The sequence below is a fragment of the Rhipicephalus sanguineus genome, chromosome 8, assembly GCF_013339695.2.
Source record: "Rhipicephalus sanguineus isolate Rsan-2018 chromosome 8, BIME_Rsan_1.4, whole genome shotgun sequence".
NCBI lineage: Eukaryota > Metazoa > Arthropoda > Arachnida > Ixodida > Ixodidae > Rhipicephalus > Rhipicephalus sanguineus.
The window spans coordinates 142,479,488-142,505,301 of record NC_051183.1 but is presented as its reverse complement, the minus strand read 5'-3'; the positions used below and the strand labels follow the sequence as shown (position 1 = coordinate 142,505,301).

General features: G+C 46.7%; 1 protein-coding gene across 2 annotated transcripts in view; it reads right to left on the bottom strand.

Moving 5' to 3' along the window:
- Window positions 1–19,591, bottom strand: part of LOC119403554 (glucose dehydrogenase [FAD, quinone]) — an 87,990-nt gene extending 68,399 nt beyond the window's left edge. For both annotated transcript variants that reach the window (XM_049418619.1, XM_037670483.2), the window contains exons 1-2: window positions 19,414–19,591; window positions 9,958–10,160 (exon numbers count right to left, since the gene is read on the bottom strand). In XM_049418619.1, coding sequence (XP_049274576.1) covers window positions 9,958–10,160; window positions 19,414–19,549 — 339 coding nt within the window. In that variant the 5' untranslated portion in view covers window positions 19,550–19,591. The remainder of the gene's footprint in view (window positions 1–9,957; window positions 10,161–19,413) is intronic.
- Between the last annotated feature and the right edge of the window lie 6,223 nt (window positions 19,592–25,814).

The window sequence follows — 25,814 nt, the reverse complement described above, 5'->3', positions numbered from 1 at the left end:
AGGGGCCCTCCAGAGAATAATGAGGAACAGCGAGTTCGGCAGTTAAAATGCAAAGATGCTTATTTTACATCGTGTCGCCAATCGGGCCTGCCTCATTCGCAGTACCGAAAGGGAGGGGGCATCGTGCCCCCTCTGGTCCGTCTCCGAACGAAAACAAACGCCTACAAGCACAGCACCACGCAAAGAAGCTGACTCGTTTGATGTTCCGACAGCGCTCATCGGTGTGGACATGAGAGGGACACCGTGTCATTCTTTCTGGATGACTTGGCGGCCATTAAACGCGTCCACAACCGCAAATGACTGCGCGGGTGTCTGCCTTAAGCCCGACGACGGGCCCCGTTGTCTGAACAATGTCAAAGAGTTGAACGCTTCGTGCATTGTTGAAAAGAACTGTTCCTGCCGCTTCTCCTTGCCTCTCGGCGACAAACGCAATAGCATACAGCTTCGAATTCCTCAAAAGGAAACGCCGCGCTTCTCTTCGAATACGTGCCGAAAGTAGCAGAGCCTGCTCCGCGTCGTCTGCTTCACATGCCAGTGCTGTCCCTGCCGCCGCTTGGGGCGCTTTTCGGGAGAGGCGTAGCTGGCGCCTTACGACGGCCGCCCGGTGCCTATAGACAGGAATTTTTTCGGGGAGGGGGGGGGGGGCACTTGCTGAAAATTTTGACTATTTGAGAAAAACACCTATTTTCGTTATTTATTTTTCCTAAAAACACCCACTTCACAAAAATTCCGGGGGGTGGGCGGCGGGTCTCTATGTCCTCTCCCCTGGCTACGGGCCTGATTCCACGGGATAATGTTACAGTGTTGCATAGGTCACACTTTGCGGCGACACAGAATACACGCATATCAATGATACAACTCATTTTTATATCAATGATACAACTTATTTTAAGGATATCAGTGAAGCAGCACAATACTGACATCCGGAGACGGCACATATCCTTGAACGCCGTTGCTGAACCCGAATCTACTGGCGTGGCCGCTGTTCAATGTTGAAGCTCTCCCTGCTGCCCTGATTTCCTCGCATTCAGGCAGGCGGTGGCAAACCTCGTCTTCAAGAAGAGCTGCTCTTGGAGGGAACCGGACTAAGGAGCCGATGAAGCGCACAAGAGGTTTATTTACATTTGTACACTTTGACAGTTGTTCCCGGAATCTGTTTCTCATGCATTCGCTTACATCTGTCATCCGGATACAGACAGCGCTGTGGTCCGAGGTCCCTCTTCCGCCTTCGGCGGAAACTCGGCGTCGCGGCCTTTCCTGGGGCGCAAAGGCGCCGTGTGTCGCATTTCCGCTCCGGCACCCGCGACAATGGTGCTGTTTCGAGCAATTACAACCATGCACCCCCTGTTGTATGAGAAACAGCCAGGCTATTTCGCGCTATTCCTTATCGCCGCAAAGTGAGGCGGCTGTCTTTATTCCGTCCCGGCGCCCCGCGGCTAAGGGTGGCTCGCCGATCGCAGCACCGCACTTGAGGCGAGACACGAGGCGCGCTCGAATTCGCTCGCGAGTCGCATCTACCCGTTACTTCGGCAACACCTGCAGGTTCTTCTCAAATTGTGAACATTACATCTCCCCTAGAGTCCGGCCATGCTACAGACTACATATAACATCACTAGCTGCACTGAGACAGCCGCACTACTGGCCTTGGTTATTCTGGGACGGGAACGCTTCGGAGCCCGACTGCTCCTCATCAAGCTGCTTGCCCTCCTTCCCAATGGAGTCGGTGTCAGTCAGTCGGGGGTTGGCAGCCATAAAATTGAGAATAGTCGATGTGTTGTACCCATTATCTTGTACCCTTCTACTTGAATGTGCGTCCCATCACGCAGCACCGAACTGTTATTCCAACGTAATTAGGAAAACTAAAGCTTGTGTCAATTTTGCGTACGACTGTCACAGTTACGGAGTAATATACTACGTCATCACCTAAGCATCTGGCAACATAGGTGAATTAGTAGTTACCTAGTTAAAATACCAAGAAAGCCTCCCTGGTAGAAACGGCAAAATTTACTAGCTTTACTAGCTGCTGGCCAGTAAAGGGATGTCGCGAAGGCACTAAAGAGTACATTAGTATAGACATGTGTTTACTACCTGTTTACTAACTCTTTTCAAAGAGCGTAGCATGTGGGGTAAGAGGTGTGCATATGTAATGTTCATTAAATAAAAGCGGATAGCCAACACTACAACAACAATAGGCGTTTCCCTGACGTGTGCTGTATAGGGTCTTTTTCCAAGGCAGATTGAAGCGCTGGCGAGGCTCCGTGGTAGAATACTTGACTGCCGCGCTGTATGCCTGGGTTCGATTTCGGCTTGAGCTACAATTTTAATGCTTTGCTTCTATGGGGATTTTTCGGTCATCGACAATGCCGCCGATGCCAGCACCAAGTTTTCTGCGCAACGCCACTCCATAACGCTATCGCGTTATGATTTCGAATGTCTGGGTTGATATGGATTGCGAATCACCTGTGGCTCATACCCGCACACCACGGCCCATGGTATGTGCGTATGAGCTACATGCGACTAGTGGAAGGGGTTTCATGATGTGCGCGACAGGCAAATTGTCCTGTTCATGTCATGAATCGTGTTCGTCATATATACACTCATGCCCTCCTATGGAAACTTTGGTATATACCAAGTGAAAGAGACGACCACGAGAGCGCCCAGACGTATGCGGAAAGATAGATAGATAGATAGATAGATAGATAGATAGATAGATAGATAGATAGATAGATAGATAGATAGATAGATAGATAGATAGATAGATAGATAGATAGATAGATAGATAGATAGATAGATAGATAGATAGATAGATAGATAGATAGAAATGGTCAAATGCATCGCACTTGAAACGTATTTGAAATGTCTGGTTGCAGACGTATTGTTAAACATAATGCGTTTCGCTGGGGCCGTCGAGGAGTCTCCGGCCGACACCTGCTTTTTTACGGGGGAGGCGGTGTGATTGAGACGACACATGTGCGGTGTTGTGTGAACGGGATTACAACAAGGCTTGTGCTGCCCCTTTGCTGGATCGGACAGCACGGCTAACATGAATGAGAGAGGGAGAGAGCGGCGGGTATGGGGACTCGGCGGCCGAGCAGAGACGTTTGAACAATCAAGGACGAAGGATCCGCTTTTAGCTCTCTAAAACAGTGGTGGATATATAAAATGAACTTCTTGTACCAATCAGAAACCACAGTAACATCAAGTTTTTGACATTGAACCTTTTCATAACACCTATGAACACCCAGTACGCACGTTGGTTCAAATCTTTTACCTATTCTCTCGCTTTCTATTACCTTATTACCCTTATCCCATTCAGGTGGAACGGAGGAGCTGCAGGAAAGATCGCGCCACCTTTCCTTTCATAGAAAAAAAATTTAAAAAATTGACAGGGCCCCTTATGTATTCGCATAAGGCGACTTCCTCGTTTTCTTCCCAGTGGGTGTATTGATCCTCCCCCGCCCTCTTCCAAAACGTAAAGTTGTTTTGCACTGCCTCTAGAATCAGAGGCATTGCAAGCTTTCTGCGCATCACACAGTTTTGCACTGCCTCCGTCATCGGCCCATCCTTGACCAAGCGACAGTGTGATGTGATAACATCATGTGACGTCGAGTTATGTGACGTGGTAGCGAAGAAATTAGGAGGTCACAAATTTTGACGACCTGTGAGGTTATGACTATTTAATGCATGGCTCGCGTTGACGAGGCATTTCTCGTTTTACGAGGCATCAACAATATTCCCACACAACCCACACAACCCACACCCCAATTTCAGTGTCCTACTATCCTGACGCATCGTCGGAAGTTTTAAGCAAATGACTGATTCCTTCTTCTTAAGTCGTCCGCCGCGGTGGTGTAGAGGTTATGGTGCTCAGTTGCTGACCAGAAGGTCGCGGGTTCGATCCCGGCCACGGCGGTCGCATTCGATAGAGGAGGAATGCTAGAGGCCCGTGTGCTATGCGATATCAGTGCACGTTAAAGGGCCCCTCACCAGGCCACATAGCAAATTTTAGTTAGACGCTGGAAGTTTTTGTGTGTCGAATGAAGAGCAGTATGCCGCAAGAATTTTTCAAATCGGTTCATTACGAGCTGAGAAAAAAAATAATTTGTAGCGGCGCGAAACCATGATGCGAGGAGGCGTGTTTCAAACCCTTGCCACTCACCCCGTGTAGCCTTAGCAAGCCAAATCCCTTCCCTGCCCTCTTCACTTGACACATACGCATGAACACGTCATGCGCATGCATGGCCACGTGCGCATGACGTGCCCGAGCCAGTCCGAGCACGCGAGCGGCGTTGCAAGGCCGCTACCTTTTTTTTTATGTAGCGGCCGTGGGCGTTGTGCCGGCGTTCGCTGTGGTGTACTGCCTGTTTCTGCGGGACGGGCATGAAAGCTGCGATATTTGTACGGGCACGAGAGTGGCGGTATCATGAGCCAGTGCCGCATTAACGTTTACTTGGACGCGGTAGAATAAATGAGCATAATGAGTGCTCGAACGCGCCAGAACATCACTCTCGTTTCCAGGGCTGGCGTCTGCTCGATGCGCTAACCGCGGGGTCACGAACGCACGGGAAAGGGAGGCACATTAGCCCCGCATCTCGCTGCAATTCACGAAAAGAAATGAAAAAGACGCACACATTCCTATTGTGTGTCTCATTATTTCTCTCAAGTTTTATTAATCTGTTCAAGCAACAAATTATACAAACTACACATGTCGTGTCAAATAATTATCGCAGTGTCACGTGGTACTGTTGGCGACGTCAGAGCACAGTCGTCTACGTAGAGGAGCGACGTCACAGCACTACCATCTACGTAGGGCCATTTTCTCATGTACGTCATCCCCTCATTCTCTAAAGCGCGCGCCCGCGAGAGGAAGGGCAAGCAGCGTTCACCTTGAAATTTGACCCATTTTCGCGGCGCGTAGCGTTGCAAATTTTGGAAGACGTGATCGTGAACGCCCTGTGTATGCATTGCGCTCGTTAGCTCAAAATTGTCAAACCTGGTGAGGGGCCCTTTAAAAGAAAACCGAATGGTCCAAATTTCAGGAGCCCTCAGCTACGGCGTGCCTCATAATCATATGGTGGTTATTATTATTTACAGATATCACTAAAAAATTTATTTCTCTTACGTACAGTACATTGCGGAGTCTCAGATAAAACTGATGCCCGCCGGCCGAGATCCTCCTCGGATGCCTTGATGAAACACAAATCAAGCAGTAATTGGAGAAGAAATCTTAACGAAATCAAACACTCGACCTATCACGCTTTTGCAGGGTGCGTGTAGTGAGATCGCTAAGAGGCCGCGCTGGAGTTGCTTACGACGAAGCAATGTATTATCGAGAGCTAAGGGCATATAGAATGGGTAATACTCTCCATCGTTATGATTTCTTCTGAACACATATCACTTAGCGACAACTCCATGCAACTCTGTACGCCTTACAGTGATGGCGTCTTAATAGGCTAGCTCTTTTAACATAAGTATTGTTCTTTTCTTTTATTGTCGACAACGCAAATAGACATATTGCGCGGTTTTCACGAAAAAACCGTACTACGAGTCAGCGTCGCTGTCCCTAATATCAGCGCTTATTATGCTTGGCCTGCTCAGCTTTTAACGCCGTAGCGTATGTGACAGGTGCTCTGAATAACAGAGAAGCATTGTTACTTTTCGCATGCGCTATTTACTTTGGCAGTAAGTATGCCAGCTCAATGACACCATATAACCTTCTTGCTCAAGAAGTGGCCGCATCACAAGATGTCCCTGAAAACTGGCCATCGTATGAGGTATCAGTGGAATCCAGGCACTGCGGCCTACATGGAACCGAGAAAGCCGATGCGGAGGCAAAGACGACCCACGTTAACGCCACACTATTGCCGATTCCATTTTCACAGCCGGACAATAACGTCGTTGTCTACACACTCCTCCACGACAATACTGCAGCACATTCGCCTTTACCAAGTCATTGTCATCGCCTTCTTGACGAACTCGACCCAGGGATGCACGTTAATATACCTCTAATAATGAAAAGATGCAGTGCAAGCTCAGTGGACAGATTACAACTAGGTGTGGCGTTCACTCGTCATTACCTACACCTTATCGGCCGTGCAGTCCGAATTGCGAGCAAGATCTTGGTACCGGCTAGTCGGTATTTCATGTGAAATTGCGATCACAGCACAAAGTAAGACATGGGACAGAGAGCAACGAAGACTAGCGCTGACTTCCAACTAAAATTTTATTGTGAAGAACAAGCAATTTGCTTGTTCTCCACAATTAAATTTTCGTTGCCAGCGCTCCTCTTCGTTGCTCTCTGTCTCGTGTCTCACTTTGAGCTGTGATCACAATTCGAAATGCGAGGTATGTGACACTCCCGATGCCAGTGCACACGTCTTGCACGTCTGCCTGTGATATACCATGCGAAGAAAATTGATGGACACCTTCTTGTTGAAATCTATGAAGCAACAAGTATCGGAAACAGTTCTGTTAGGACCTCCATCTCATCATCACCGCATTGTTCTGAAAGCGCTGAGCAAGTTTTTGCGCGAGACGGAACTAGAGAAGAGACTGTGCAGAGTTTTTGGACACTCAAGGTATCGCTTCAGCGCCAACTTCCACCTCGTCAATAACACCTACTCTCTCCTCTCATTTCCACACGCCTCCCCTTTCCTAACGCTTAGTAGCAGCTGAGAAAATTGATTCAGGCCGACCTCTCAGCTTTTATGTCAAAACAGACCTCTCACTCTTTTTCTCTCTCCCCATATCAATGCTATAGTTCAAAAGCAACAATATGAACATTGGCACAACTCAAGTCGACAGTACGAATACATTAAGTTATATTAATGGACAGGCCTATACTAATGAACTATAAATAAAACTTCGGTGTCTTTAACATAAACTCGAAGAGCATTTTGTTATTTCTGTAGTAAATCTATTTTGACTGCAGTGTGGAATGTGGGTGACAAAAGGCGCGTACCAAAAAGCCGCTAGTACCAATGTCGGTGAAGACAAGGCCATTGATGAGCCTAAGATCACGATCGCAACGTGTCAGATATAGACATGTTGCATATAGACAGATATGGATATATAACGTGTCAGTCCGCAAGAAAAAAATTTGCACTGGCTTAGCTCGGCTATGCCAGGATATGCGTAGCGTTAGCAAAGGTTCAGCTGATTATCCTTTGCTTTTCAGGTTGTCTAGGATTATTAGCCTTCTTCTGTTCATTCTTCGTACGCTGAACCACGAAATGCCAGGCAACTACTTCGGGATCCGATGAGGTAAGCTTTTCGGCTCTTCTGCGCCGTTGAGCAGCATTTGCGCTCTCCTTCTCCATGGCGTTACCTACCTGCAAACGCCAGTCAGAGGCGCTATCAAGCTGCTCCAGCGCAGTGTCAGACGGCGACTGCACAGCGAATGTGCGAGCGCTGGCGCCAGTGTGTCTGCCATGGCTACGACGTCACTCCTCTCGAATGCGCAGACCAGCAGCGGCGAGTCCCGCGCGGCGGTGGCGGAGTCTGCGCGCGTGCCGGCGCCAATGTGTCTGCCGCGGCTACGGCGCCACTCCTCCCGAACGCGCAGACCAGCATCGGCGAGTCGCGCGCGGCGGCGGCGGAGAGCTTGTGAGATCGCGGTGGCGGAGAGCGGTGAGACAGCTGTGTGACATCACTGATCCTCGCGCATGCGCAGTACGGCTCATGAGGATCCACGCGAAATCGGCTCCGGCTAGGCAAGTGTAGCTAACGCTACAAAGAATGTCCACAGCTTTCACTAGCGGTGCAAGGCAGGAACCAACAGCAGAGCTAGTGTTTGGACCCCGAGGAAGAAGCTGCTCTCTATAGCCCGTGTTCCTGCCCCGCTTAAACGACATGGGCTTGGCGGGAGCATGTCACGTGAGCAGTGGTACGTATTTTTACGTTACGTGACTGGTGGTACGGGATTTTGGGGGGAACTTGCCAGTTCACTAGTGTCACGAGATTTTGAAGGGAACAGGCCACGTGACTACTGTTACGTGATCTATGTCACGTTCCCCTCATCTTCCTTTTTGCTTCTTTCTCTCTCTCTGCCTCTATTTCTTGCTTCCTCTTTCTATCTCTTTCTGCCTCTATCGGTTTATTTCGTTCTGATCCTTTATTTCTCAGCTGCACTCTTTCATTGTCTTGATCTCTGTTGCGTTCTATTTTCTTCTATATCTTTCTCTCACTGTCTGTTTCTTTCTCTCTCTTTCTTTCTTTTTTTTTCTTTCTTTCGTTTCTTTCTCTCTATGCCTCTCTGTTTCTTTCTATCTCCTTGTTACTCTCTGCCACTCTCTCTCACTCTCTCTGCACTCCTTCTCTCACCCATCCGAGTTATTGCATACTACGCCAAACAAATCGGTGCAGCGGGAGAGCGCACGGCGGACGCACGTGTTCGGGAAGTGAATCAGAAGATGAAGAGGACGAACAGAGCGCGCTCCCGTATAGTGATGATAGTCTTCGCGAATGCTACATGGGGGTTTGCCGAGCATAAACAGCTGTGCCGTTAAAATTCACGGAAACAAGAAGAAGTGCATTACATAGAACTAGAAGCTACGTATACGGACAATCATTGATTACAATAAGTCAACGTCGTGTTCAATAACTGCAGGCTAGTGCCATCATGCAGCAATGCCGTTGGCACCGTGCTAATGTATTTGAGCCCCTTGCGATCACGAACCGATAAGAAACCCTTGTATGGCCTATATCCGGTCAAATATTGAATGCCTCACCCGCAAGGCGGTGAGGAGCACAAGGGATACACGGGGCCTGCATTTATCACTCTTAAATAGGAGAGCAAAGCAGATATTTACATGCAGCAGTATAGCTATTTACTCGCACTTCAAGTCGTATACTGTTATACACTGGATTTGTGGCAACAAGATAAACCTTCTATATAGACGAAATCAGACGTGATACTTCCGCTACATCAACACACATTTTGTATAAGCTGCATGAAAACAAATGTTTGACGTTCGAATAAGATGTGCCCTAACTTCAACGAATATCATCCTATTGTCTTTGAAACGCGATAGCACAAAGTACGAAAAAAAAAACGAGTGACAGAGCGAACACTCCGCTTGTTCGTCTCTGTCTTGTCCCGTTGTTCGCGCCGTTGCTCGCTTTCATTGGGCATGTACCAACCAGCCAAAGTAAGCCCTCTTGTGCTGCACAAAGCAGCCAGAGCAACTTGTCTCAAGATCAAGTCAACATTCGAGACCGAACGATTGCATTGTCTTAACGAAGCCTGTTCACCATACCTTTCCACAGGATTTAGAGAGGTTCCTTGATCGAATTTTGTCTGTTCATTAGTACGCACTGACATTGCCTTTTCTCATAACTGTGATGCTCTTCTTTCCCTCTCAAGCACTTCCGGTCGAGCACTTATTAACGGTTTTCCGAATATTCGGGAAAAGTCTTCTACAAATAAAACTGGCACGAAATCCACTTTTCTGGTTCATGTGAACAGTTATATTGGGTACACAGGATATCGGAGCATAATCCTATTTAAGGTAAGGCCCAACTAACTGCCCGGATAAATAACGAAAATAATTGAATGAGTTCATCGAAAAGCAGACGCTTTTATTGTGAGCAGCTGGGATCATTGCGACACCTGGTGGAGCACGTCCCAACCATGCGCTTATTTCTACGTGGCCTCTGTGATCCGCGTCGGCAGTGCCACGAAACACAAAGTTAACTCAAGGAATCCGACCGCGTACTGCACGAAAGCCAACGCACTAGTGCCATTACCAGGCACCCAACTCAAGGTTTAGGGAAGTACTTTGGTTTGGGCTAGTTGGTTCATTGTCGGGTTTGTTGGGAAAAAGCAGAGCAAGCACACAGGGATGAGGAAACGCAGTAGCTTGTATGGGCGCCCTTAACGTCCACTGTGTTTCTTGGTCAATACGTCCTTGCGCTGCGACTTCCTAACAAGTTCCGGGAGATGAATAGGGATCCTACCCTGTTCTTTAGTCCAAAGCAGGCGGCCTCCTGTGGCACGGTGAGGTAGGCCCAGTCGAACTTTGTTTGCTGTATCTCGGCCGCCAAGAGAGGCACGTCGAGGAAGAGGTTGGGCAGCCGGCCTGCCTCCAGCAGCAGGACGCTCACTTCGGGGTCCTCGGAAAGGCGACTGGCCACCACTGCGCCGGCTGAACCACCGCCAACTGCTCTCACGTAGCGTTGTGGCCGAGGGCAAGGATGAAAGTCAAGGAGGCAATTAGGATACCATTGTAAATGAACCAGTGTAGACACCCTTGTCATTTCAAAAGTTTAAGCACACATATTAGGTCATCTCAGCACACTTATTCGGCATTAAAAAAAGGCTTACCGCTCCAGAGCATGACGACATCGTTACGGCGAAACTGTCTACAGCTAGAGGTGCAAATTTTTGGCCTGGTTTGTTAGATGCACTTGAAATGCTCATAGCGCTAGACGACACAGACGAAGAAGATGAACATTGTCTTCCTTGTCTGTGTAGTCTAGCGCTGTGACTTCTTCAAAAGTCTACGTGTTAGATTCTGGCGGAAGATCGCCGCGGACAAAACGCGCGTAGAACAAAAAATTGCGGAGTACCTAGCCACCGCCGATGCCTCCTTCTTAACTGTCGCGATCCTCCGCGTGGGCACTTCCCACCATTCGTTGTGCTCCTTTTTCTCGTGGCGTAGAGATCGCGCTAGCGCTGTTATCAGCAATTGCCCTTTGCTGTCGCTATGGGGCGGACGCGTGTCGTCCGCTCGGAGGAAGAAGAGCGGGAAATGAAGGAGCGTCAGCGAGCGTGAATGGGCGCAAAAACCAGGTGAAGCCGCTGCCACAGAACATGCAGCCGAGGCCGCTCGCTTCCATCTGCACAACAGTACAAGTGCTCTGAATATTTAACTGTTAAAGCTGGCAATAAGACGTCCGTTTACAAAAAACCCCTGCTGCGCCGTTGCCATAGCAATCGCCAAAGCTGCGCGCCACGTGTGCTAAAGATAGCCAAGCCGCCGCCGCGGTGAGGAGCAGCCTCCGCCGTGACGTCGCTGTAGCAACATTTTCTTACACCGAGGCTGAAGGACAGCGATTTCAACATATTTAGAGTGGTAAGCTTTGCCTTATTCCTGATCCGCCCGTCGTCGACTCTTGGCTGCCGCTTCTTTGGCCAAGCACGCTGTATCCAATCGCCGCCGGCGTTGCGATTCCCGCGCTGCAGCACGACGAGCTGAGGATGAAACAGCTTCTGTGTGCGAAGCTTCGCGCAACTAAGTGCAATCTTCCCGCATTTTTTAGTTTCTTCTAAGTCACAGACACACGCAGATAATTCTCTAAGGGAACGTCAGCTCTGAAAACGTCAAATACTCCATGCCTATATACGTGCTAATTATATATGCTAGATGTACAAAGCATTCTGATAAGGACCAAAAGAAAGGAATCTGATATACCACAGCATACTACCTCTGAAAGTAAACATGAAGCGCCATCTGTCGGACCGAACTCGTTTTACCGGGTCAATTTACGTATAACTCAGTCATTTATTATTATTTTATGTTTCATAATTCGTTTTAGGATTCTCGGTGTTATGATCTAGGAATGCTGCTTTATAAAAATACTTAAGAGTTCTACACGCTGCTCCCCACATTGGTACAATGAAACCAAATATGTCGAATTCAAAAAAGGGGCTGAGATTAGTTTGATTTATCGTATAATTTGATATAAAAGTTAAAAAAATTACTGTGTTTCTCGTACGCAAGTTGGCTTCACGGCACTGCGTCACGATAATGCAAGGAAAGTGCTTCCTGGCAATGCGCGGTAATTTTTGTTTCTAGTTGTTATCTTTCCGCAGTTTGCAGTTGGGGATGCGGGATATATGCAGGGGCGAATTGGACGCGAAAAAGTGCGGTATCGTTGTAAACACCGCATTTAATAAAAGCCCGACCTTCATTATCAGAATAAAAGCATTTCGGGCATGCGCCGGAGCGGAAAAATCTCTGATTGTCTTTTGTTTTTAACAGCGCAGCTCTTTAAGCCTGCCGTAAAAACTATGGCGTCCCCAGAAAACCACATGTGGTTACGCGCCACAGGAAATTGGGAAAGCCCCACTACCCAATACAGCAGGTGCGAGCGTTAAACGAAAACTCTGCACGGCGATGTGGAGCTCGTGAATCGCGCGAAAGAGAAAAAAAGCGATAGAAAGGCAGGGAAAAATACAGAGAAATAAAGGCAATAAAGACGTAAAAAGATAGAAAGAAACAGACACGAAAAAGAGATCGAAAAAAAAAAAACAGAGTGCAAGACCGAAAGAGAACGAAATAAATAAAGTTAAACAAAGAAAGATAGAGATAGAAAGAAAGCGAAGAAAGAGAAATAAAGATAGAAAGCAGGAGAAAGAGAAAGCAATACAGAAATCATATGAGTGTCAAAGCAGCTGGAAAGTAGCTTGACATTGCTTCTGTGTTCCTTGTGTACATGCCGGTGCAGGGCAGAAAACGCAGTGTACACTCATCAGACAACACATCGATACAGGAGAGACATCTGGACAAGCAGTGACAAGCAGTAAATTGCAGTGACAGAGTTATAAAAACGCAACAATATGAGGCATTTATGTTTGGGAGATTTTCAGCTGTTAAAGAAATAAATTAAAACAGCACTTTTCGAAGAATATTAGAGTGTATCATAAAAGTAGTTCTCTTATGTTTTTAATACACACAAAGAGGTGGTTTCATTTTTCGCGATATTTTACACCTATTTAGGGTATGTGGTGACGTATAACTAGGTGTTTGAAATCCATAATTTGTGCGCGACATATATTATATTTATTTCCAATATTGCCGTTCACTTCGCGCATTATGCTTGAATAATTGCGTCCACAGGAAACCGGTGTTTAGCAGAACGCCCCATCCGCTGTGGCACCGAAGCACGCAGCTTTGCCCGAGTGAAAATATATTTCATGCATTATCCCCTCAAGGTGTCAAGCTGCGCGACAGAAGCCTAAAGTGGCTGGACTAGTCCATGTTAGCGAATCAGACCGACATGAATGCATATTCTAACAAGGTTCCCGGATAGGTTACGCCGCCTGCAAAAGCTGCGGCTGTTCGACTTTTGCATTCCTAGCCGTCACCTGCTAACTATGGCAGTCGTTACGTACAGTCATTGCGGCGTGTCACAAACACTGGTTTTCGCTTCTTTTTCATTCGCAGCCCGCACTCAGAAGAAACCAGACGAGGCTCCGAGAAAATGTATGACGCCATTGGTCCAGAGCAAACAGCGCAAAACGGTGAAGGCTCGGTGACGCCATGCCTCAGTGCGCACGGGGATTGTCACCTGCTTACGTAACGGAACACTGCCTCCGTTGAACTGAAGGGTTAAAGTTAATGATGCGGCAGGTCCGTCAAAGTACAGACTATAAGAAGAACACTGTCGGGGAGGAAACGGGACCAGAGTAAAGAAATAAATAGAATTGACTCAAGCACAATGTATTTTTCTCGATCTTGTTCCTTGTTCCTAGTCTGTCCCTAGGCCGTTGTTGCTGTTGCTGTTAAAGCGAAGGAAAATAAAAGATAGTCCAGCACAGGCCCGTAGCCAGGAATTTTTTCAGGGGGTGGGGGGTGGGGGCACCTGGTGAAGGCCTTGAAAAACACCTATTTTCATCATTTTTTTCTGTAAAACACCCCCCTCCATCAGTAGTGCTGGAACAGGCCCAGGGGGGGGGGGGTCCCCTGGCCCCCCCCCTGCCCCCCCCTGGCCTGTTCCAGCACTACTATTTCAACGCTACCGACCGATTTGAGCAGCGCGCTGACTCAGAGCAATGCCGTACAACGTGCTGTAGAAACGAAGATATTCCTGTGTCGTTGTCAGTTTGTGCTCTACATAGAATGGATACAGTTTCTAACTCACCCGCTCTGATACAACCGAGTTTGCATCGCTTTGATAAAACTCCAGTTCACGCCCCATTTTCACTATTAGTACTTGGGGTAACCTATTCCTAGGCTATTGTAGATATTGTATCGCAATCTAAAAGATAAGCATAAATAAGGAGTACGATATCGCCCACCACGGGTGTTTCTTTATTGGCCAAAAGGAAATGAAAGAAAATGTTCACTACCAAATTCGAATGCGCTGATGTTCATTACTGGAAAAGAGAAATAATTCAAGGAAATCGCATCTGGTTTTTAACACCGGTGCTGTTTAAGCTTGAACACCCATCCAGAGTTCACAGAGACTGTGACCAGACTCGGCGGGCGATGGCGTTACCATGCGTCGCCTAGTAACGCCTCGGTGGACGGAAAGGAGCAGGAAAAGAAATAAATAAAGCTAACTAAAGTTTTTTTGAGAAAGCGGGATTCGAACCTCGGTATCCACGGTCCGAAAGCGAGCGTCATAACCACTCGGCTGTCCATTCGGCATCTAAGGCGACGTAACTACTCGGCATCTAAGGCGAAACCTCAGATGCCTCATCAAACGCGAAAATTGGCCGGCGTCCCGCGTCAGCGTCCTCCATCGGCGACGTCAACACGAGTGATAAAAAAACCGCCATCACGTGATGACGTCACATGCGGACGTCATCACGTGACATCAGTGCTTGGTCAAAGGTGGGCCGATCACGGAGGCAGTGGAAAACAAAATGAGGTGCAGAAAGCTTATAGTTCCTCCGATCCTGAAGGCATTGCAAGACTACGTTAGTTGCAGAAAGCTCTCGGAGGTGGTGTGGGAGGTTCACTACATCGACATAGAAGAAAAGCATTAAGGCAGCTGAGCACTAATGGTGCCAAGCCTGAAGGAAGTGCGGTTTTCTCTTTCTTTCCTCCCCGTTTTCTTTCTTTTTCTCTTTTACAGTGTCTTCTGTCTTGTTTTCGCCCTTTATTTCTGTTTATTTCTATTTTTCTACCTATTTTCTTTCATTTCTTTCTCTTTCTTTCTATTTCTCGCTTTCTATCCTCTTTGTTTCTCTTGTTATATATGGTTTTGCCTGCGTTACACCAAGCCAGGCCCCTAAAGTGCTCCGCAGATTAGGGGCCCGGGTTTCATCATCAACACAAAGGCGGTGGAAGAACAAGATGATGAAGACTTCGCCTTGGCGCAAGCGCGTGCTCACTATGCTACAGATGGCTATGCTATACGTGGTTTTTTCCTGCGTTACGCCAAGCAATCACAGCATACGACAGCCCGGGCCCCTCAAGTGCACCGCACTTAAAAGAAGAAGATGGCGTTCGCCTTCGAGTCGACTGAGGTAGATGCATGAGATACCCTGTGAGATTTTAGGGGCGAAGCACCTTAAGGCCGAGGCTTGTGGGTCCATCCGTTTGGCGTCCGTGTCCGTGCTTACACAGCACCGTGTAAAATCGCAATATCAGTTTTAAGAATAGACTAATATCAATCATAAGTGTGACGAAAAAATATAAAACACCTACAAGTGCAAGCCCTTTATCATAAAGTTTCTTACAATAATACCTAGAGGGGAATCTGGCGCTAGTGTCTACGCGGGATCCTTGAACAGCGCTTCAACCACCATGGGAATAATGGGAAGTACAGGCTTCGGATCTGCTTCGGATGGCTTTCGTTCTTGAGATTCGCGACGCTTGTTTGCCGAGTGTAAAACACAGTGATATTAAATTATTTCCAGTTAAAACTTGCTTCATTCTTGTGTACGTAAAGCTTATTGCAAAAAGTTTGCCTGACCGTGAGATGGAAGTGAAACCTGGACAAATTCAACCACCAGGGTATGCATTGCTCTGCAATTGTGTTCCAGATTTGGCATTACCAACTAATGAATTATTTTTTTACAACACTTGAAAATAAACACGGTTGTTTTTCACTCGAAAGTACGCATTATCTATTTATGGAAATCACAGTACTGTATTGAGTGAGAAACACTTAACGTATCGTCTGCTGCGATGCCAGGTGCGTCTGTCCAAGCGGTCTGCCTCCAACGCATCTCTCGTTTTGTTGGGACGTCAAGCCAGAGGAGCGTGGAGGTGCGTCTACTTAGCTTCGCCATCGTTTTGCAGCCGATCTGAACGAGTTTTGGCAAGACGCGCTTGTCAAAAGACATGAAATCTATGCAATTTCCTTCACTGGCATGGGACGCTACCTCTGTGCGCAGCGGTGAGTGCACGACGCTTTACTAAAACTGCCATATACAACATGTAAAGCTGCAACGAAACAACAAATCAAGAGATCTAGCTGTGTTCCCCTTTGAACAACAAAGATACTGTTTGAGTGCTTTGTAACGCACCCTACTACCCACGCCTCGCAAAGAACGAAACTGAAACTGTGCAAAAAGATCCGTAGACAGTTCGCTAGCTAACGCTATCCAATCCGAAGCCTGTACTTCCCATCATTCCCAGGGTGGTTAAACGATCGCAGCGCCAGTTTCCTCTCTAGGGTATTGTATGAAACTCTATGCCCTTTATACTAGTCGGTGACTTCAACGTAGACATTACGGACCTTTGGACATAGCTTTGTCGTGGACTCTTGATGTCACTTTATGTCACTTTATGTCACTCAATTTACATTATATGCGGAAACGCTCGGGTAACGTATGGTTACTAACCCATGCGATACCCAGAGCTTCGCCCACTCCTCATGATTCACTTCGTGGAGAAGCGTGGTTTTTACAGCGAAAGCTGTTATGAGATCACTTCAGCGGCTGTTTTTGGCGCCGTAGTTGTCCGCCGCCGCCATCGCCGCTACCGCCGCTGCCGCCGGTGTCCGTAACCAGTATCGCTTGAAATAAAAACAAAAACGAAATAAGAAAAAAATTCCAGGATGGAACGAGGTTCGAACCTGGGCACACTGCGAGGGAGCCCAGTATTCAACCTCTGAGCCATGCCGGTGCTTGAAACTGCTGCGCAAAAATGTCCTATACAGGCTTCATGTCGGGAAGGAACCACATTAACATATGCAATATAGCGTGGTAGAAGAGTAAAACAAGCACCAAGCGTCGCACAACGCTAATTCTGTAACCAGGCGTCACACAATGCGATTTGCGCAACGAGTAGGTTGTTGAATGTTTCCAACCCATTACAATGGGCTCCGCCATAATTCTTCATCGTCATCAGGCACAGCATCAAGAGAGTGCGCATAATGCCTTACATGCGTTTAGTAGGTACCACGGCTCTCCGTAGAATGCCGAAAAATGGCACAGTGCCTGCTTCCCAACATCTCAAAAATTACAATGATTTATAGCGCAGTGGGTTCCTCTCACAAGTGCACTTGTATTGGTTGCTAAGGAAGCCCATAAGCGCATGATTTATTTCCTCGGGGTCTCAATAAAGTTCTTTGTCCCCCCCCCCCCTCCGCTCTCTCTCCAACGTCAACGTATGTTATACAGCATGGAGGGAGAGGGAAATAGTGACCGGGCGTCACCCCATGCAAATTACATATACTTGTGGGCCGTTTAAAGCTTCCAACCCTTTACAAATGGCTGAGCCATAATTCTTCATCGTCATCATTCGTAGGGTCAACAAAGCGCACATAATGCCTTACAGACGTGTAGCTGGTACCTCGCCTCGCCGCAGAATGATAAATAATGGCTTAGTAGGTGCTTCCCAACTTCACAAGTGATTTATGGCGTAGTGAGTACCTTGCTAGTGTACTTGTATTAGTAGCCCCAAGAGAGTTTAGAACGGGCTCTAGAAATGCCGCTCTTCCAGCTTTCGCTGTGACTGTGCTGCGCTTTCCGCCCAGGCCTGGCGTTTTTTCCTTTATTTTCAAACATGGGACACACATTACCACAGCAGCGGTTTCGGCGTGCACTTGCGATTACAATACTTTCATTTTTACAAGAGCATCCACCAATACCAACACTTCGTAATATTGCAATTTCCGGAACACTACCCTAAGAACCCCCCCACCAACTCGCTGCCAAAGGTGCTCGTGCATCGTGTTACTGCCCACTGACCTGGGATGCAGACGTCAAACATGGTATTGTTTATAAAGCAACCACCCCATTTCCTTTTCCATTGCTTTATAGACAGTACCATGCTTCACGACTGCATCCCAGGTCAGTGGGCATGGACTGAAGATTCTGTTGTGAGTGCTTCATGCCGCTTGAGTTACGTCGGCGAAAAGCTGGTGGAGATACAAAATTTCAAAAAAATATTTCTCAAGTTAAAAAAATAATACCCTTTTGTAACTTTGCCAATGTTCAGCTAATACATAGAGCTTTCAAATGAAGTGTCGTGGATATTTTTAGTCCGGACACGAAAGCAAGTTTTTTGATGCTGAATACATAGCCGTTCTCAAAAAAAAGTGAAATTCGCAATTTATTTTCAGACGATCTGCTACACCATCAGCGACTAAATTATTTTTCTTTTGTAGGATGTCAAACAGGCCACCAGTACGTGATTCATTTCTACCCTTTGAGTTTGCCTTGTTCAGGTAAAAGAAATATCAAACTTTGCAACTTTATTCAATATTGCTCGTGCGAAAAGCCCTCGAAGAATAGATATAAATAAATAAGTCATTACTTTTACAGTTACATCACTTCATTAGCGTGCCGGAAATACCATTTTATCGAGTGCATCCCATAAACGTCCTTCGAAAAAAATTGTTTGATGCCCTTTAGCTCAGACGGCGCATAACTACAGACTCTCGCAAGCAGGCGGGAATATTTTTGGCAACAGAAATAAACGAGCAGAACGAGTTTCGAACTTCAAGAAAAACGTGGAAATTTTTCAGCCATATTTGTAATGGTCGGAAAAACGCTGGATTATTTGGCACGGAATGACCCTATTGTTATAGATTGTCTGTAGCGATAGCATGGCGGACAAAAGAAAGCTGGCAAGACCAGCCGCCAGTGTATCATCATCGTGTTACTGCTCTTGTATGCGTCTTCAACTGACAATAAAGCAAAACAATGGATGGATTTAAATGGATAAAGTGTACTCTGAGCACTCTAATGTCGTCACTTAAACCACAATAGGTTTATTAATAGAGGAGAAAATAAATGTCCAAGTTTGATTTTTGAGTTTCGCGCCGTATTTCGCGCATGGCGTCACCGATTGCAAAGCGTATTTTTCGTATTTTGCTGATATTGGCTACCCGAAATATCCTGAAACTTGGCTTGTTAACTGAATGGCACCCTCATAGGACAATAGACATCATGTATGCTGATTAGGAACTACGTAGGACCTAGCAGACGCCGTCAAAATTTATGCAGTCAAGGCGTTCGGTGCAGGAATTTAAAGGTGGCGTCGACAACCGCATGTTCTTTTTGAGAGTTTTCTCGCTCATCAAGCGTTTTCTCGCGTGAAGCGTGGTGATTTTGGAATTGTGAAGGAGTAGTTTAGTAATATCAGAAAAATCGTTGTTCTCTTTAAGTTTACTGTAACGCTCCAATTATATCTCAAATTATAGACCAACTACCATTAAGAACAAGTTCTTCAGAGCCATTTGAGTTGAAATACAAGGCAAATTTGAATAAAACCACACCAAGCTTACCTATTATGTAATCGTACTCCTCTTCAAAGGTGAGTCGCACGAGGGGCGCTTTGTGGTGCGCAGCCTTGAAGAGCAGCGTTGCGTAGAAAGGCACCAATGCAACCGGAAGCAGCGGAAGGAACTTTGTAGATGGCATGACGACGTCCTCGTCGAAGCACTCAAAACAAGACTTGGTCCAAGTCGCCTCGCCGAATGACGCATCCAGAACTGTCAGCTTACCGAAGAATACTCCATATGGCACTTCACAAAGTCTACGCGCAGGCCATACACATCACGACCTGCCACTGTCAATACCAGCCTTCGGTGACGACCTTTCACAACCACTGGTGTTGTTTACAGCCGAGCACAATCAGGTTTTTACAGTTTGCTGCACTGAGAATGCTGGTTGGGACAGTGTCATCGAGCCACATAAGACAGGAGCTTCGTCCACACAAAAAAACCGATAGCAGTAATGTGGATTCAGCACAACACTCCACAAGATATCTCCCAAACAATGACATAGAAAGACTCAAGAAAGAGATACTCAATGACTCAAGAAGGATATACTTCGTTGTCTGCTGTGACGCAGAGAAGAGTACGTGTTGGCTCCACCTCCTCACACTGGCTGCATTCGGGAAACTTGTGTTGGCCGGTTTCAGTATCGTGCAGTGTATTTTTCTGAAGACTGCTCTTCCGGCTGAGTGTCCAGCCGGAATTATGGCTGTATACTGTCTACGTGCTTCATTAACTCGTGGTGTTCCAGAGCTGAATAGACGCCGTCCCGGCCCAAGTCAAGCATCAGTCCTCAAGAACTGGCAGTCTACGTGGGCGCAAAACATGCAACCTAGGTCGTCCCTTTCCTCGAGCTCCATCAGGATCCAACATCTTTGATCCGCCTGTGAGTGTAAATACGATTGCTCGTGACCATTTTCATCATACAAAAGCTGAATGTATAGCAATTTTAAATACAAGTAATATTGTCAATGAGTGGTGCTTTCTGCAAAGATACCCCCAAAGTAAGCTTTTCGTACATAGGTCCAGGATCTTTGGTATCTATCGAATGCCGAAATGTTGCTCGATTTTTCAAGAAATTGCGTAAGGAACACGGTTTACCTAAACAAACGCAATACGTTCGTAGCGAGCATAAGGTGCAATACCATTAACCGCGTGATCACGAGCACATATCGTATAATGAAACACTCCGGTTGTTTGGGCTTCCCAATAGAAAGTGCAGTTGTCTCGTCTAGCTAAGTAAGTTGCGAACTATTAGTTTTGACAACAACTTGTAGGTTTGGGCGAGTCGGTTCATGATGTGAAAGCTAGAAGCAGGGGGAAAAAAACGACGACAAAAGTTTTTGTCGTCGTTTTTTTCGCGCTGCTTCTAGTTTTAGTATTAGTTTTGATTACTAAAACATTCATTCGTTCCAGCAGCAAACTTGGGAATTATCTTTCAATTTAATTCTCATATTAGGTGCAAGAAAATAGATGAAGCAAAATTCTTGTTTGGAGCTCACGACTGACGCAGTGGTCCTCAAACGCAACCACAAGACGTAACCGTCGCGATGTTCTTTTGTTCTGTTGTATTTTTGACGGGAAATAAAAAGCGCTGGCAAATCGTTAAAGCGAAAACAAAATTGACGTTTCGGCGCCAGTACGGGGTCCTTGTTCACAATCCTTTATGAAGAAGGCCTCCGTAGTGGGACCGAAACGTCAATTTTGCTTTCGCGCATTAACTCATTCTCCTCATTCTCATTATGAAGTTTTTACAATGTCTTTAGTGACGCAATATTGCGGCACTACAATTACCCTAACTAAATAGTAACTTACTTAAGCCTATTTGCGTTTCTAGCATGTGGCTATGTTTTTCTAGAAGATGTGGATGGCGTATGCAATGTTTGACGGCGACCCGCGGCTACGGAAGGTAAATTATTTCTGAGCAAGTGCACATAATCAGCAAGGCTTGCTCGTTCACGCTGTGGGCATCCTAGTTTCAGCGCCTTCAAGTTAATTGTACTTGCGTACGCATGTGAGTCCGTAGTTGTCCACACTGTTTAGAAATCGTTCATGACTGTCATCTACGTCAAAGATCATGTGTAAAATACTAAATTTCGACATGGGTAGTCAGTTGCGCCTGGTTGGATACGAATAAGTATTTGCAGACGCAAGCAAGATTTGAATAATGCGTTAAATATTATTACTAGTCGGGCACTGCCGCTTTCGACACATTCATGCGATGGTATACAGAGCGAAGAAACGTAATGCGCTAGGCATATATAGCGATTTCAGTGAACACGACATCGTGGCTTACCAGAGCGTCCTTCCAGCTTCTGTCGCCGACTCATTTCGATGATCTCGGCCGCCGTCCTTCTTTCATGAAGACCGCCACGCCGCGCTGATCGCTGTCGAGCGCCGGAGACATCTCCGCACTGGTGACACCACTATTTGCGGATGACACCATCACCACGACCCCCTCCAGGTCACCGGTTTCTTCGCGCATGTCTTACGCAAAACGGCAAGAAATTATGTAGGACACGGCTACTGCCTTCGATTCGCGAGATCCTGATAGGAGGAGGTCGCGTTCTCCCTTTCAACGGGGCGCTCGGCCACCGCATCCATGCGTTCGGTCGCGTGTGCCACGGGAGCAGTATATGCTCCGGCGCTTCACGAAAGATGCGATGTAACCCGCAACCACCCCTGAAGGTCCGTGGGGAAGGGCCTCTGACGTCACGGTGACGTCACACTCCGTTAGGTGTCTTCTTTCAGAGAGCAGCCGCGTAACTGAAAATGTTGGTCACGGCGTCACCCTCGTCGCCCGTTTCGATTCGCTGCTTAAGTGCGACCTGCTCGAAGGGGATAACAATGAGTGCGACTCGCGTTCGCTTTGCGCCCTGCCCAGCGGTTCGAAACGGGTGGAGTCGCCGACAATGAAGAAGAAGGCACGGCTGCGCCGCTTCAAGCCGACGAGTGAGCAACTAAGGAGAGGGCAGTGCGCGCCGTTTCTCTGGCCTTTCACGGAGAAGTGACAACGCCGGTCGCAAGCGCTTCCCCTGTCGTTGTGAAGCAGCGTCTCCGAGCTGTGGATAACAACGTGTCAAGCCTTCTTACTGTACGTAAATTGATTAAAGAAGGCAATGTTAAGCGCTCGTTTCATTGTTGATACAACCTTGATAATGAAGCTAGTATGTTAATTGTACTGTTTCTGTATTGCAGTAAATAAGGTACAAATTTTCGAAAAAGTAAATTGGACAAAAAGACAGCTTGCCGCCGGCACTGATGGAACCTGAAACCTTCGGATAACGCGCGTGATGCTCGAAACATTGAACCACGGCGGCGGTCGTCCTCTCGTTCCCTTTATCGGGTATTTATGAGCATGCAAACCACTCGCCGTCATGGCTACATTCGGCGCTGACTAACACTCCCAAGTTTTCGTGCACATAAATACCTGAATAACTGAATCGTACTACATATTGCGATAATTTATGCTCTTGTATTCCTTTATGCCCAACGAAGCTGCAACTGCTTCTATGAAGTGTCAATGTCGTGTCGTGATCGGTTCCAGTCAAAGTGGTATCAGCCATCTGTTTTTTGTGCGTATACACAAACACCAATGCATGCACACACATTGCAATGAAGGACACCTGCCTCCCCTCCCGCCCGCCCTAAATAAATTGGCGACGCCTCTGGTATCCGGATGTTAAATGTCCATTACACATTGGCGTCTCACCTGGTCTTGCCATCACCCTAGGCTGCCACCACCGAACGGACTTCACTCACGAGAACGGATAACTGGGATAGTTTGTGGGAACTCATATTAAGGCAGGTAGCCCAACGAGACACGGACACAAGCGAAGAATAAGTACACGGGACAAGCGCCAACTTCAAGCTTCAAACAGTTTGAAGTTGGCGCTTCTCCCGTGTACTTATTCTTCGCTTGTGTCCGTGTTTCTTTGCGCTATCTGCCTAAACATGGGGACTTAACTCCCTTTCTTCATTACTCTATGACCCTGCGACGTGCTCCCTTCTGGGATGGAGGAATCAGCGTCGTATCGGTCTTCGTCGCTATTACTACTATAATAAATCGTTTCACTTTTCAGTCGCTTTAACAGTTGCGCTTAAATGGCCCTTAGATTATGTCTGAAGATACAAAGAACGAGCACGTTATCCTCTCTTGGCGTTTCCCGTGACTCGTGACGCCAGCAATCTGTTCAAGTGACTTCATGAGGAAATAAGCTCTCAATTTCTCCGCAAACGAGGGATATCATTTGCGAATTCTTTTCTACCCTGCTATGCCATGGATCCGCACACTCGTTCTGCCTTGTCTTGCATGGCTATCGTGCGCGATCGACTGATTTCACTTCGTTGTGCGAGTTTTAGACTGCGCAAGCGGAGATAACAGCCTCTAGCCCAAAGGCGCGAAATCCTGATAGACTCACCGCTTAGTTCTGACATTGTCCGCGTGTTTATGAAAAAAATAGGTGGCGAGACGGCGGTAGCGCCTGTAGGAACGGTCGCGAAGGCGAGAACGCTCTTTCGTCTTTTACCTCGGAGTGGCTTAGGGGCCCGTTAACCCTGACGCTGTGGTATAGCGGTCATGGTGCTCGACTACTGACCCAAAGGTCGCGGGATCGAATCCCAGCCGCGGCGGGCGCATTTCGATGGAGATGAAATGCTGGAGGCCCGTGTATTTATATTTTGGTGCACGTTAAAGGATGTCAGCTGGTCGAAATTTCCGATGCCCTCCACAACGGCACCTCTAATAACGGTATCGTGGATTCGGGAAGTAAAATGCCAACAGTCATTATTATCAGGAGCCAGTTAAGGCTAAATCAGTTTGTGTGAATGAAAATCAAAATTTTATTCCACAACAAGAGTACGTTAAGAGGAGTACAGGTAAGAGCTTTACTACGACAATGTACCAAATGTCGTAGTAAAGTTTGTGTCGCGGTCTAAGCGTGATAATGTCCTAAAATCGGCAAGAAAGAACAGGCTGAAAACAACGATGCTGGGTTTCAAGTCAAATGTACCCGCGTTCGCGAACGAACACTTGTGTCTCGAGAATAAAGTTTTGCTAAGTAAGACCATACAGAGGAGAAAAGACAAAAAACTGGAGATTCGTCTGGGTTTCTGAAGGAAAGGTGCTGGCAAGGAAATCGGAGAACTCGAAGGTCATTCCCATCTTCTGCGAAGATGACCTCGAGAAACTAGTATAGGTACTTCTGTGCATAATCTACCGTAAGTGCCTTTCATATAAAATAGCAGTCACAATACCTCCAGTAGATCAACTACTGAGCGATAGGCGGACTAATATTTTCGTTAGAATAACAGAGAGCTGAGCTAGTTGGTAAATATTCATTCTAAAAAGACAGGGCGTGCAAACACGGACACAAGTTGCTTGTGTCCGTGTTTGCACGCCCTGTCTTTTTAGAATGTAATATTTTACACTGCAATACCCGCAGCATAAGAAAAAAATGTGAACTTGCTTCTTGCTTTTCTATCAAACCACGTACACACTTTTGATGTACTAGCGACCACGGAAACGTGGTTAAAGAAAGGAGAGACAGTGCATATTCCTGGATATGTAACCCTGTCGCATCAGCGTGACTCTTGTTCGCGTGGCGGCGTCGTCGCATTTTTAATGAAAAGTGGCTACGCTTCTACGGAACTATCATCACTCAATTTCAGTTGTCGTGATATAGAAGCTCTTTTTGTTAGATTACAGTCTTTTGGTATAATCGGCGTCGTTTATCGACCGCCGAATTCTAACACTGACCGATTTTTAGACAAGATAAAAGAAACATTTTTAATCTGTCGGCGAATTACAACAACCCGGTTGTAATAGTTGAGGACATGAATATTGACACCCATAAATCTAAGTATACCAGTTACGCACGATTACTGAATTCATTCAGTTTTCGTAACCTGATAAACATACCTACGAGGGTAACTAGTACATCAGTAAAAACCATTGACCATGTTTCGACAAACGTAACATCGGAAATGGATGCAGGCGTTTGTGATGAACCGATATCAGATCACCTTCCTGTTTTTGTTTGCGTAAATGACACAAGAAAAAGCAACACACCACGTATCACAACAGAGGGCAAAATAGATTACAATTTACTACAAAGTATCATTCTCGTCATTGACTCTGACAGTTTATATAACGATTACGTCAATGTTGAACTCCAGAACGTAATAAAATTCCTTATCAAAGCCGTTGAAGATAGCCGCTCAAACGTATCTGCGCGCCAATGTAAGACCCCGCTATGTCCTTGGATGACACAAGAAATCCTTGACTTGCTGAAGACGAAAGATTTATGGTACCATAAAGGGAAGAAACATAAAAATAATAAATGTTACCTTGGCCGGTTCAAAATTTTCAGGAATAATAGCGTACTCCTCACGAGACCGCGAAAGAAGGA